The sequence below is a fragment of the Telmatherina bonti genome (assembly GCF_933228915.1).
Source record: "Telmatherina bonti genome assembly, chromosome: 19".
NCBI classification, from domain to species: domain Eukaryota; kingdom Metazoa; phylum Chordata; class Actinopteri; order Atheriniformes; family Telmatherinidae; genus Telmatherina; species Telmatherina bonti.
In genome coordinates, this window is record NC_136617.1 from 26,092,243 (window position 1) to 26,106,147 (window position 13,905).

The 13,905-nt window shown below is 37.6% G+C and overlaps 1 protein-coding gene across 1 annotated transcript in view; it reads right to left on the reverse strand.

Annotated features, from left to right (window-relative positions):
• The window catches only part of csmd2 (CUB and Sushi multiple domains 2), a gene marked incomplete at both ends in the record, with an annotated part of 242,218 nt that overhangs the window by 192,487 nt on the left and 35,826 nt on the right, over positions 1 to 13,905 (reverse strand). Inside the window, one exon of the mRNA XM_079259047.1 lies at positions 4,642 to 4,754. Coding sequence (XP_079115173.1) covers positions 4,642 to 4,754 — 113 coding nt within the window. The remainder of the gene's footprint in view (positions 1 to 4,641; positions 4,755 to 13,905) is intronic.

Consider the following 13,905-nt stretch of genomic DNA (forward strand, 5'->3'; position numbering starts at 1 on the left):
ACCCACTGAGTGACTGTCACAGCGCTCCTGCAGAACTCCTGTTATGCGATCAATACAGATACCTCCTCTAATAGTTTTATTCGTTCTCAGCCTCTGTCTCTGGTGAGCAAACATGACATGAAAACATAACAACTTATCACGTCTTCCACCTCAATACCCACACCCTTAAAGAGCTCCTATCCTGTCAGGTAGGCTTCAAATTACATAAACATAAGTGGACGCTAATACACTCCTCAGCTTTTACATTCATACTGCTGACACTTTGCACATAATGTCAATTGGACATACAAGAAAAGGGGCATAAAAGTCACAAAGCTTTTATTCTTTATGCTGCCTGCATATTGTCAAAGAAAATACAAAAAGGAGATTAATTACCTCAGTCACAAATACTAAACACAATCACTGTTATATCCCTATTTCATCCTATCTCAGAAACAATAACATGCTAATCTGAAGACAATACAGGCACTAATCCACACAATGCAGGGATGTAGGAAGCAGACACACATGAAACAAGGGAGAAAAAGAGCCAGCACACTGACAACCAAAAGAGGCTTTTCCCTGAGAGAATTTATTATATAGAGTAAAAATAAGTTAATCAATAAAACAAAAGTTTAATGAAAAGAAAAAGTGTTTTAAGAAAGCGGACAACAAAACTGAGCTTCTTGGCTGGTTGAGTTCATCTTAGGTTGGAATTAATTATATCAAAGTTTATAATCCAGAGGACTGAACAGATGACATTTACAAGAAGCAAATCGCAGCACTTAATTACAGACTTTTATGTTGTGGCAGAATAACTCTGTCAAACCAGTATCAGACATTGCAGCATGATAACAGCCCAAGCAACCTTTTGGAGAAGTTGAACAATGCCGGTGATATGGATGAAGTGTTCTGAATAACATTATGTGTCATCCAACCCAAAGTGCAATGTCAGAGTAGGAAGGAGAACAGTTTGGGTACATGGTGCTTTTTGGGGAGATGAGCTCAACCACTAAAAAATTGATGGCATCGAAGAAGGCTGAGAGCTGTGCACAAGTAGCAGTCCAGCAAATGTGCTGTGTGGTGCTGCTTGTGCTCCTCTGACCTGCTTTTTGCAATGACACGTCTCTGTAAGGGTGGAGCAAGAAGATTCCTTAAAGCTTTTTGTATTACCTCATAGTTGTGCATCATCCTTGATCTTATGCACATGCATGTTTTACCATAGTATGAGAAACTTGCAACAAAGATTGTTGCAAGTATATATATATATATATATATATATATATATATATATATATATATATATATATATATATATATACATATACATATATATATATATATATATATATATGTGTGTATGTGTGTGTGTGTGTGTGTGTACACACACATAAAACATGTATAGTGATATATTGAAAGCTACACACATTCACGTATTATTACACAGAACTGACAATGAATCCCTCTCACTGCCCTAGTATTCATTTGTCTATCACTTCACACCCTTCTCACACCTCAACTGCTTCCTCACTGTGGGACAAAGATCCTCTGCTGCTTTTCAGCAAAATGTGTTTGGATTGTCACAAAGCCATATGAAAAGCAACCAACACATACAACCACATAATCTGTCTGCTTGCTTCAGGCACATGGTCAAACATCTTCCTACAACAAGACCACATCTCCATAGGGACTGCAAGTTTCATACTGACTGTATGGACAAAATGAGTCAACATGTTCATTCTTGTATGAACAAACATGCGTGAAGTCATACCCATGTCAAGGGTATTATGGTTGCAAAAACATCCTGTTTTTTTTTTTTTTTGTTTGTTTGTTTTTTTTAATCCAACAAGCAATTTAAATTGAAACAAAGAAAAATTATGGCATTAGGGCATCACAAAAGTTCGCCCCAGTAATGCACACAACATTGAGATTTTTTAATAATGCTTACAGAGACATTGAGCAATGACTGGGAAAACATATTTACATTGCAAGCTGTTTTAAGCCTACTTCTTGGATGGTGAAAGAAGCTTAAAGCCTTGAGCATTTTCTAAATCGATAATTAAAACAGGCTCACATCCAACAGTGCAGCCAACATGTCCTTTATTATCTATCTGTACTATTTTGACTATGGTTAAACCAGACATTTCTTTTTTTCATTTTTCCCGCTGAACAAATTGACAGTTTAACAGTGATTAAATATGCATCAGACACTGTCTCACTGCCAGCCTCAGTTTCCAAATATTTCACAGTCCTAAATTAATTTTAATACTCACTCCAAATGAAAGAAGTTAGTTTTATATTAATGATTTGATTAATGTGTAAAATAATAATTCTAACATAATAGATTACAACTTTACCTTGGAAGTCAAAGAAAATACTTTCTGCATTATTGTATAAACATAAACACACCTCAATTTATCTTTGAAACAGTAAAAAAAAAAAAAAAAAAAGAAAAGATCCTTGACCACCCAGCTGCAGCTCCAGTTTTTCTCTAATCAAGAGTCTATGATAGGTAACAGTAATTTTAACTTTATAAATGTTTTCATGCACACTATTCATTATTAGACAACTTAACCAGTGTCAACTTCAGTCTGATCATGCAGCAGAGGTAATCACCTCCTGCTCTGACTGCTGCGTGGAGCTGCATGAGGACTGAGCTACATGTGTTCTTTAGGACGTGTGGGGTGAGGGAGAGAGAGGGCTTCGCAGCTGCTTCTAACGGAGAAGAGAAAACTACACTTTCTTTTAATGTTACTCACCAAGAGTCCCTGATACCACCAGAAAAAGATGCTACACTTGTTGATGCTCGTTTTGCCTTTAAATAAACTCACTGAAGAGCCTGAAACATCACTAAATATAGTGCCAATGCGGCTAAGTTAGTAGCGGAAGTTGTGTGAGCATCATTGTAATCTGCATACCAGGAAATTGTGCTCTAAGGTTCTGCACACAAGTGCGTTATTATTTTAACATGTTAATGTTTCTGTATGTATAAGGCCATGGAAAAGACCAGAAATTTCATCCTTGCATGGCAGTCATACAAAAGTTTGATCATTTGCTTTTCACCAGCAGTTCTCTACTGACCACTGTACACAGTTCCTAATTGTGAATAAGTCGAATCAAAGCAGTGACCTAGTGAAAGAGCTTTCTGTCAAACTTATTGAATGCAATGAAGCAGAATGTGATTGGACAACTTCCCGGCCAGTTTAGCTCCACAAAAATTATTATAAACCCCTCACTGATTTAGTTTAAAGCAGACACATTTTCTTCTTTTTACCTGGCATTACAAATATAAAACGTACAAAAAAGTCAAGGTCTATTAATATCTGAATGATTTTCCATTTTATTTAAAAAGATTTTTCTAATTAGTTTACCTAAATAACACCTACATTTTGGTCCCATTAATCTGATTTTACAGATAATTTACACAAGAAGAACAGAATATCATAAGACTGAAGAAAGGAAGGAAGAAAAGGGTTGTGATGAACCCTCTGTGATTTGCATACCCTGTGTATTTCTCCCCCTCCAATTAACATTCACCGCAACCTACAGGCCAGCGCCATATGTCAGCACCACGGAGCCTCTCTCTTTTCCCACATGACACGGGCCACTGAAGTTGGTCTCGCCAGTGTCATGTAAGGCAGGAGACAGGTAATTATGACTTTGCACTCATTTCCCAGCAACTCAACAGCCTTAATCTCCTTCAAGAAATCTCTCAAGCACACAATTTAAGATTTACATTACTGTCCATTATGCACTTTGCTTCACTGTAGAATGTGAAGCTTGTATTGTCTGAACAAGTCAATGTCATTTTGTAATACAAAAACAAAAGGAATTAGTACCTCAAGTAGTAAGAGTACTCAAACTAGCTGATTTAGCAGAAACCAAATGATTTACTGTCTTAGATTATTAAAAATATAAAGTTGTATGTATTTGCAGGTAAAGAGAATCATATTACTGAAGGTGAAACAACTGAGTGATAAGTCTGAAAGCTTCATGTTTAACAGATGAAAAAGATAACCACAAAGCCCCAATCACTCCTCAGTGGAGTCAACCGTCTCTTTGCTCGTTTGTCTTTGGTTTTATGCCATCTGTGGCATTCTGATGAACCCGATCTCCAGCAAATGGACCACATGCCCACATTAACAGTATCCCTATAACACTGAGAAACTCTGCTCAAGTCATTAGCATCATTACTCACTTCTAGTTACTTCTCCCTGGATTAGATATTTTCTTGCATGGTATTCACAATTTCTTCCACTAATATCCTCCCACCACGGGTAATAAAGCAATCTTTTTGGCCATGACGATCAGGTCATAACAGGTCTGGGAGTTTAAAGCACTTTAACATATCGACAGGACTTAACACTAAATATGATGATTCAATTAGCACAATAACACCACACCATGTCTTTTCCTGAGTAATATCATGTCTCTTTTGTTAAAAACCATTTTGTCTACAAAAATTTAATTGTATCAAAAGTTATTTACTTGAATTTCTGGTACCATGAGAACCATGACGCAGAACAGTATAAAAACATCACAAATCAAGGAAGCAACATGTGTTGATTTCTTAAGCTTTTTGAAATTAAAATCATATTATCTGAATAAAAAAAATATGCAGCAAGATAAAAACATTTAATTTTCTAATGTGAGCTTCTTTACCTTCATAGACAGCTTTAAATCCCTGCCCGCTGACCGCGTAGTCTGACAGTAGCCACAAGGTGAGTCTGGAACCTGTACTCACAATGGGCGAAGGCAACTGGAACCCAGTTAACCTGAAAACAAATAGACAACAACCGTTAGATAAAAAAAAAAATAAACACAAAGTCAATTGCTAGGTCAGGTATGAGGCCTGCTTCTTCGGACCCAGCTTATTTATAGTCAACTTTGCATATAATGAGTTTCTGAATCGTCAACACTTTATTAAAATGCCAGGACCTCGACAGAACAGTTAATCGGAATAGCTTTTTCTCCATCACTGTGACAGTAAAGGCAGACAAATGTTTGCAGTGAGTCTGAAACACAGCAGCCAGTGCAGAAATGAACAAACAGCTCAACAGACAGCAAACACACAACTGTCAGACTGAGTCAACATTCATTCTAATAACAAGATATTTGTAGACCCAAAATTCAGCTGGCAATGTTTTCGTTACTAGTGTTGGAGTCTCAGAGAGGATTTCTATCATTCTAACTCAGTAAAGAAAAAACAATTTGTGCATTATTTACATTCTTTTTTTTTTTTTTTTTGCTTATTTTGTTTAACTTTTTCCAAATCTGCAATCAGTTTCAGTACAAACAGACTAAATGGAAAGATATTTGATCACTCTTTTTGATAGGAGGTCTTCTTTTTATTTTCTTTTTACTTTTCAGCTATATACATGAGATCCAATCTCTGCTCAGATGTAGACCATCCCACAGATTGAAAATAAGGCAAACGGGTGCGCATGTTCAATCCAGAACAGAACTCTGGCCCTCTAGAGCCACAATCTACCAGGTTTTAGATGTTTCCCTGCATACACATAGGTTGTAGGTGACTTTTTATGCAGAACATAGTGAGCTGTTTTATCCACTTAATTTTAACTGCATGTGTTTGAGCCTGGAAGCATCTACGTGTAAGACCAACGATGTAAACAGACTCTTCTGATGTAAAATACTTAAAATGTTGTGCCTTATGTTAAAAAAAGGAAATTACAGGTTTGCTACGGATTAATAACTGCAATTATTGCAACTCTAAGCCATAAACTCAGCTATAATAAATAAATAAATGGTTGAAGTACCCTTTTCTTAATATAAAACCAAAAATTCTAATTCTAAAACATTGCATGTGTGCAGTATTTTCCTGGAATTTGAGCACACTACATCTTAAACACTAAATAATATGTCAATTAATACAGATACTAAATAAATCCATACTCCAAAATCAATACATTAGTTACAGATGCTTGATTTTCAATGTTGAAGCAAAGTGCCGCAGTTGTGCATGACAAACAACTGACCAATAACAGCATAAATTTCTGCAGCCAACGGATAGTTAGACTTATTACACATTAGTGTGCAGGCTTTGCTGAGCAAAACCTTAGACTCAACTGAATTGATCTGATCTGGGTTCGTCAGCAAAATTACCTTATTTTGTTTCAGAAAGATTTAATGTTTTCTTCAACTTAGAAAAACGTCTGAAAGTGGACAATTGTCTTTTTTTTTTTTTTTTTTTTTACCATGTAATCAGCGTTTAAGTGCTTTGCTTGGTTTCCCAGCAAAAAATAAGTGCGTGTTTTGCTTTTTTTTTTTTTTTTTTTTTTTTCTTTCAAAAGAAATAAAACTCATTTTCTGCAGTCAGGGACTTTTTCTCCACCGTGAAATCATGAAAACTAAGAAAATACAGTAAACAGCAAATTGTCCAGCAAAGCACATCCAAGGGTGACCAGCTGCAAGTAGTTATCCTTAATTAAACATCATTAAACAACCTCCCCACGTTAGCTGTGCGGCACAATTGACCACTGTTCATTTGGCCGTTGTTGTGTTATTTAGTTGTTTGTAAAGTTTTCAGAAACACAAAATTCCGTTTCAAATGTCATTGCTGTTTGTTTTTTAGTCTTCTACGTAAGCAACTAACTGGTTCCCTGATATTAAAAAGACAATTCAGCGTATTCCATATTATTCCTTATTAGAGTCTTCCTACATAGAAATAATTTGCCCTTAAACTGTGCATTTCATTTCAATTACTTATTGTTCTCATATATAACTCTGAACGTTTGGTATTTTTAAAACTTACTCAGTAGCTTTCAGCGTCATAAATCATGTAAAAGAGGAGAGTTTAAAAAAGTTTTGCCTGCTGCGTCATGTCTGGTTTGTTTAGCGTGACCCTGCCGCTTGAAATTTTGCCATCTAGCGGCAAAAAGCTAAACTGCAAGCGGTCGCCTCAGTAAGGAGACACCTTGGGTCCACTTCCAGTCTTTAAAGACCTGTCCTGCAGGTCTCAGGTATTTCCCTGCTCCTAAACATCGGATTCAAATTTAATGGATCTCCCCAACAGCTTGTCATGCTCTGCACAACCCTGTTAACAGTAATATATTTCTGTCAGGTGTGTTAAAAGCAGTATGGTGGCCCTTAAGGTCCAATTGGATATTGCTGCATCTAGACACTGGTCAGTTTTGACATTTTGAGATTACTTGCTTTTGCAACATGCTTTTTATTTAGATTTAATAAACAGTTCAAATACATATCACTCCATGATATTGAAACATTTTGCCCTGTATATTTTTGTTAACTTTCTTTTATAAAATAAATTTTAATTATAAAATACATGTGAAAAACAATAGATTTTTTTTTACCCTATAAATGTTTCTGAGGAAGTTACAATACAGATATACCTATACATATTTTATTATTTATAGAAGGAAAATATGAAAACTTCAAAATGATTGGTTTTGTCCACTTTACCTACACCAGAGGAGCAGAACCTGAAACTTTTTTGTTTGAGCATGCCTAGTACAATGTCCCTTTATCCACAGCTGCTGATCCCATTTTAAATGTCCATTTAACTAACTTTTGTTTATTTTGTATTTATTCTCTTAGTCAGTCTTTTCCACTATTTCCTGCATGTTTTACCACGTGCAAGAGACGTTCATTTTACATCTCTGCTCTATTTGGAAATAAACTAAATGTTCAGAAATTGAATTGAAAAGAAGACGCTTAATACAGCACTGGTTGTGTGACAAGAAGAATATTTGTTGCAAGTAATAATCAGCATGCTTTATCATAGACAACCTTTAAGATAGCTTTTAGTTAAGAGGCTCTTCTTTGTATAACCAACTTCCCACAGCAGCTTTGCAAGGTTCAGCTTTCAAATCAGTTTACCACCCACACAACTGCACAATTTGGGAACCGACACACAGGCTAATTGAAAGGCAGAGTTCCACTTTCCATTGATTGCTTGTCACCACCAATTGAGTCATCTATAAATAAACTTTAATTTTCTGATTTACAGATTCTACTAAGGGAAAATGTGGCTCACCTAACGTGACTCCTCCTTGACATTTCCCTTTCCAATTGTCACTTTCATTTTCATTTCCTGCCCCAACGCATTCTCTCAAGCTGGACGTGTATCCCACTCATTACAATCTATTACATTCCACTTCTTTATCGCTTTGCATTTAAAAAAAGCAGCCAGTGAGATTAGCTTAATCCTTAAGTATCACAGTGGAGGTTGAAAAAAAAAAAACATCCAACACAGGTCTCTGAAAGATGAATTAATTTTTTAAAAGGGAGGAGCAGAGAGGACTATGATGTATGCCTGATTTTGCTCTTCTGTTTAAGATTGTCATTGTGGGATATCAGCTAAATGATGGTACACATGCAAATATGCCTTTGCTGACCACAAATTGAGTTGGAAGGCATTCATCTTGGTCAATCAGTGCACAATGGGTAAGCCATATGAAGTATATAATCCAGGGACAAGCCAAGGAGAGGGGCGGTTAATAATCAGGGAAGCAACAACCCAGTCATGTACAGCTAGTGGGAGCCAGATACGGCTCTGAATCATATTCCAAGCTGAAAGAAAGTGAAATAGAGACATACAGAAAGCACACAGGGGGTGTCTACTACATGTGGTGGTTGCAAAAAGATAAACATTACAACGTGATACAGGCTGTGGTAATCTAGCTATGCTGCTGGTTCTGTGACAAATATCTGTTGGAAATGGGGGGGGTATTGGTTCTTATTAAGGCAGAGATGTGGTTGCATCTAACACAGGGATGCCAGAGTTCAGTCCTCAAGATCCACCATCTTATAATTTTTAGATGCTACCCCTGTCCAACACACCTGAATCAAATGGCTGAATTCCTTCTTCTGCATGCCGTTCACCTCTGCAGAGGCCTGGTCATGAGCCATTCGTTTGATTCAGGTGTGTTGGACAAGGGCTCCATCTAAAAGTTTCATGATGGTGGATCTTGAGAAGCCTACTTGGGCATCCTTGATCTAAGACATGCAAAATAATGAAAGAATTTTGTAGCACAAGTACCTAAAGTGTATGCTCCATGATAACTGGACTGTACTTATACAGGTCCCCTTTAGTCACATTGACCACCCAGAGCGTGTATAACAAAAGGAAGACAGCTGATGGACACTTGGTGTTAAAGACACACTATTTAGGGGAAAATAGCACAGTCACAGGATATCATTGGCTGTTTCTATTGTATAGAAATCTGAGTAATATCAGAAATGAGGTTCTCTGAGCAGCAGGTGTGCATCGCTGAATTAACATTAAAGTTTACACATGATATATATGAGTGCAAGTATAAGAAAAAGTGCATGTGTGAGCATGAACATAGAGTTGAGGCCTATTAAGATGGCTTTCCACCCGACTGGCCTCAGCATCATCTGAATGAAGATCCTCTGCTTCCAATTATCCCACCACGACCCATGGGAAGGAGAAACAGACAGGGAGGGAGACGGAGTGAAGATACTGTGATGAGGGAGTAGTAGCTCGAAAGGAAAGGCAACATATTGGATGTGAACATATAAAACTCTACTACAGGCCTGAGTTAGGAGAGCATATGTTATGGTGAAAAACTCCTTCATTAGACCCTACATGGCTGTTTGGGGATTTATGCATGCACAGTTGCAGTGCTCACATGCAGTTTTGCTTATCTGAACAAAGTTTCTTCTCTTTTTTTATAAGTGAGTTTTTTCTTAACTAGATGCATGTTTACAAGCACAAACAGACAGAGACTAAATCAGGTCATTCGTCTATAATGTGTATTCGTTCAGATGGCGTGTGTGTGGATGCATGTGTGTTCTCCGAGTAGAAGGTAAGCACAATGCTGATGCAGCTGAAATTTTCCCAGAAGGAAGGAAGAGGGAGGATAAAAAAAAAGGAGAAAAATAGATACAGCAGCAAGATTTTGATGGCTGAGTAGAGGAGAGACATTAGCCAATAAATGATGGGTGAGAAGAGAGAGGGTGAAGAAGTGCACTGAGAGGAGCTGTGTATGTATTTTTGTGTGTGTTTGTGCCATTGTGAAAGTGCGCGTACATTCGTCTCACACTGGATCCTGTGAAGCTATAACTTGTCACTGGTCAAGGCCAGACGATGATGCTCTGTTGTGGTTTGTGAGCTTTAACTCTGACTGTCTGACACACAAACAACAATGCTGTGCACAACACACACAAACACACACATAAATGCAAGTACAGTTAAATGACTGTTTAGTTTAATCGCTTTGTGAAAAAGTATTCATAAATATTTGTTGCTGAGCTTTAAGCTGTTGCTGGTGTGTGTGTGTGTGTGTGTGTGTATGACTCATCTCTAACTCTATTTGCAGCAGTAGAAACAGAAAAGCTGACCGTGCAGCCCAGTTAAGGTTAAAATGGCGCTTCATTCCCACACACAAGATTTGATTCCCGCAGTTAAAAGGAAGTGTTTCACACACAGCTGCATTATATTTCTATCAGCTTTTTTTTTTTATCCTTTCTTGTTGGCTAAGCTGTAATGTACCGTGTCACTTTGCCCAAGGGCATGATCTGGCCGTGATGAAGTTGCCTTCAGTGCTCTCAATTTCTGTTAAAGTTCCTGATACTTAAAGCAGTAATCATGCTGCTTAATAGCTGTGCTGACAAAGAGGCAACTCTGAAACCTTAATGACTTTACAAGTGATCAATGGAGGATATAGAGCTGGATTCTGTCATCGCCACCTGAAATTTCTAAAGGACACAATTTTATAGCTTAATGAATGAATCTAGAATGAAAAATATTAACTTAAAATTTATGTTGGAATTTCTAACCACTTTGCTTGTTTTTGTTTGCTATAAGTTTCTGACAACTCTCCAGTGTTACGTTGTTAATTAGGTTTGTAGGGAAACCTTTAGCCACCCAATATCATATCAAACTCTTCATACAATGACAGTCATTTATATATATATATATATATATATATATATATATATATATATATATATATATATATATATATATATATATATATATATATACACTATTCACAAAAAGTTATGGATGTTCTGCTTTTGGGTGAAATTTCACAACAAGCCTAAAATGCATTCAAACCTGTACAGGTGAACTTAATGTGATTTTCTCTAAGCTTTTAAATGCACATGTCCAACTGTTAAATGTTTCAATAAATTTTGCTCAAGTTGCTGTTCTCTAACAAGGAGCTTAACGGCAAAAATCACGGCAGGTGTGTGATCCTTGAATTGACCAATAAATGTCCTGGTTCAATTAGAGCTGGTGTTTAAACAGTTGTCCTCATCATGCTGTTCACATTTTGACATCATGAGACCAAGACGACACCTAACAATGGAACAACAGTCCCTTGCCATTGCGATGCTTCAAACAGGACGTTCTCAGACAGAAGTGGCCACTGAGCTTGGAGTGTCATAGAGTGTCATCAGCAGGTTGCAACAGAGATATGGAGAGACTGGAAGAGTCACAGAAAGGCCTAGAAGTGGACGTCCTTTGGCCACATCCCGTGCTGATGACCGCTACATTGTGAACACTGCCCTGAGAAACCGGATGATGAATGCCACTCAACTCCAGGCACGTTCAAGAGAGGTGAGAGGCACCCAAGTGTCACGTCAGACCATTCGAAACCGTTTCCATCAGCGTGGTCTGCGTGCTAGACGACCTGCACGGGTACCTGACCACACCACCAGGCACAGGCATCATCGTCTTGCATGGGCCAGGGAGCATTTACGCTGGACGAGGAACCAGTGGGCCTCAGTGCTGTTCTCTGATGAAAGTCGATTCACACTGAGCAGAAATGATGGCCGGCAACGATGTTGGAGACGTCAGGGAGAGCGCTATGCATCAGCCACTGTTGTCACCAGGCGAGCTTTTGGTGGTGGCGGTGTTACAGTGTGGGCAGGGGTGTCCACTTGGTACAGAACTGCCCTACACTTTGTGACAAGCCCATACTACATGAATAACATCATTAATCCAGTGATTGTGCCCCTACATGAACAGCACAGGCCTAATTTCATCTTCATGGACGACAATGCTCCTGCTCATCGAGGCCGCATCATCAGGGAACGGCTGTTGGAGACTGGTGTACCTCAAATGGAATGGCCTGCACTCTCTCCAGACCTGAATCCCATTGAAAACCTGTGGGATCAGCTGAGCCGTCGTGTAGAGGCTCGAGACCCTGCACCCCAGAACCTCAATGACCTGAGGGCTGCCCTTCAAGAAGAGTGGGATGCCATGCCTCAGCAGGCAATAAGTTGCCTTGTGAACAGCATGAGATGTCGTTGTCAAGCTGTAATTGATGCTCAAGGGCACATGACGAGATATTGAGACGTTCAAATTTTTTGTTGTGGTGTAACTACCATTGTTGTTACCTTTTGTGTTGAATGAATTTTTTGAGATGAGGAAATCAGTAGTGCATCCTTCTACTTAAATGTCTTACTTTTATGATATTATATCACTGTAGCATGAACATATTGCATTTTCCATAAATTTCACCTGAAAGCCAAATATCTCTAACTTTTTGTGAGTAGTGTATATATATATATATATATGTAACACCCATTAGTTGTACACATCATAAGTCCCCAAATTCTCTGAATTTTCACTGTTCAGTTTTTAGACTGACCTTGTTGTAACTGTTGTAATTCTTATTTTCACCAGCAGAGTGCGCTTCAATTTCCCTGTGTGTTCTCTTCCTCTGCATATTTTTTTTTCTTCTGCATGTGATGCAGTGAGAACAGACACGTTTTAACCGGAAAGAAAAGAGAACTTGTTCGTGTTAATAGGAAGATAAAGAGTGGTCAAAGCTATATTTTTCTTCTGAGGTTGCTTTGGAAGGTATCCACACCTGCAAGGAGTTTTTTTTTGTGTTTTCCAGACATCTCTGTGACGTTTATTGTGAGAAAACCAAACTCCGGTGAGTAATAACTGTTAGCGATTAGCATATTATGCTAGCTGCTGCCGACTATGGCTAATTACTCATTTCTTTTGTGGTTGTATTATTGTGTTGTATGTTACTTTGTCGCTAAGACTATGTTTAAAACCAACTGGAGGTACATAAGAGTGTGCAATGAAGTTATTGAGAGGCAGTAATTTGTTTAATCATTTTAAGACATGATTTGATGTAACTAAGCTAACTTGTGCACTATGTGGTTGGAGAAGATGTAATCTTTGGAAACAGTTAGTATACACCATTTATGTGTGTTGGCTGTTAGAATTCATTTGATAGCTGTATGTGATTGTTGTTGTGAACAGTTCATGTATTTAGATTTAAAAGAAGAATGAAAACTGTACAGTTGATTTAAAGATAAATAGATTTGTAATGGAAAAAAACTGGAAATTTAGTTTTGTTGTTGTCAATGACCGAAGTTATTGTTTTGCTTTTCAAGCTGATCACTGTTGGATAAGGATCAGTCAAAGTGACCATTTCATTGGTATTCATTTTTTTCTTTAAGACTGGCTTTCTGCCATTAAAGCATTTTGTTGCTCTGTTTTCCCAAACTGTCGTCCTTGTCACTTATATCCTCTCTGAGCGAAACTAGATCTTCTGATATTGGCCTAAATTAAAATACATGGTTATCACCTCAGCTCATGTACAGTAAACAGTGTTACATACATATATATGTTCTCAGATGTTTCTTAATGAAATTAAGAAACATATGCTACCGCAAGATTTACTTTTGGAATCATAGCAATAGTATGTTCACATGTTTAGTGTGATCCGATAGAGGTTTGAAGCAGGTTTGTCATCCCAAAGAGATATTCATACCCAAAATGAAAATGGTTGATTTATAAAAGATGAGACTGATACTTTTTTATTGGTTAAATGTGACACATTTTAAGGGCACCTTCTATGTCAAAAGAATGTACCATTAGCTCCTAAGGATGTGAGGATCCCTTGATTTTAGCCATGGTAAATTGTAGCTGTCTTAGAAAGATTATCAAAGAGA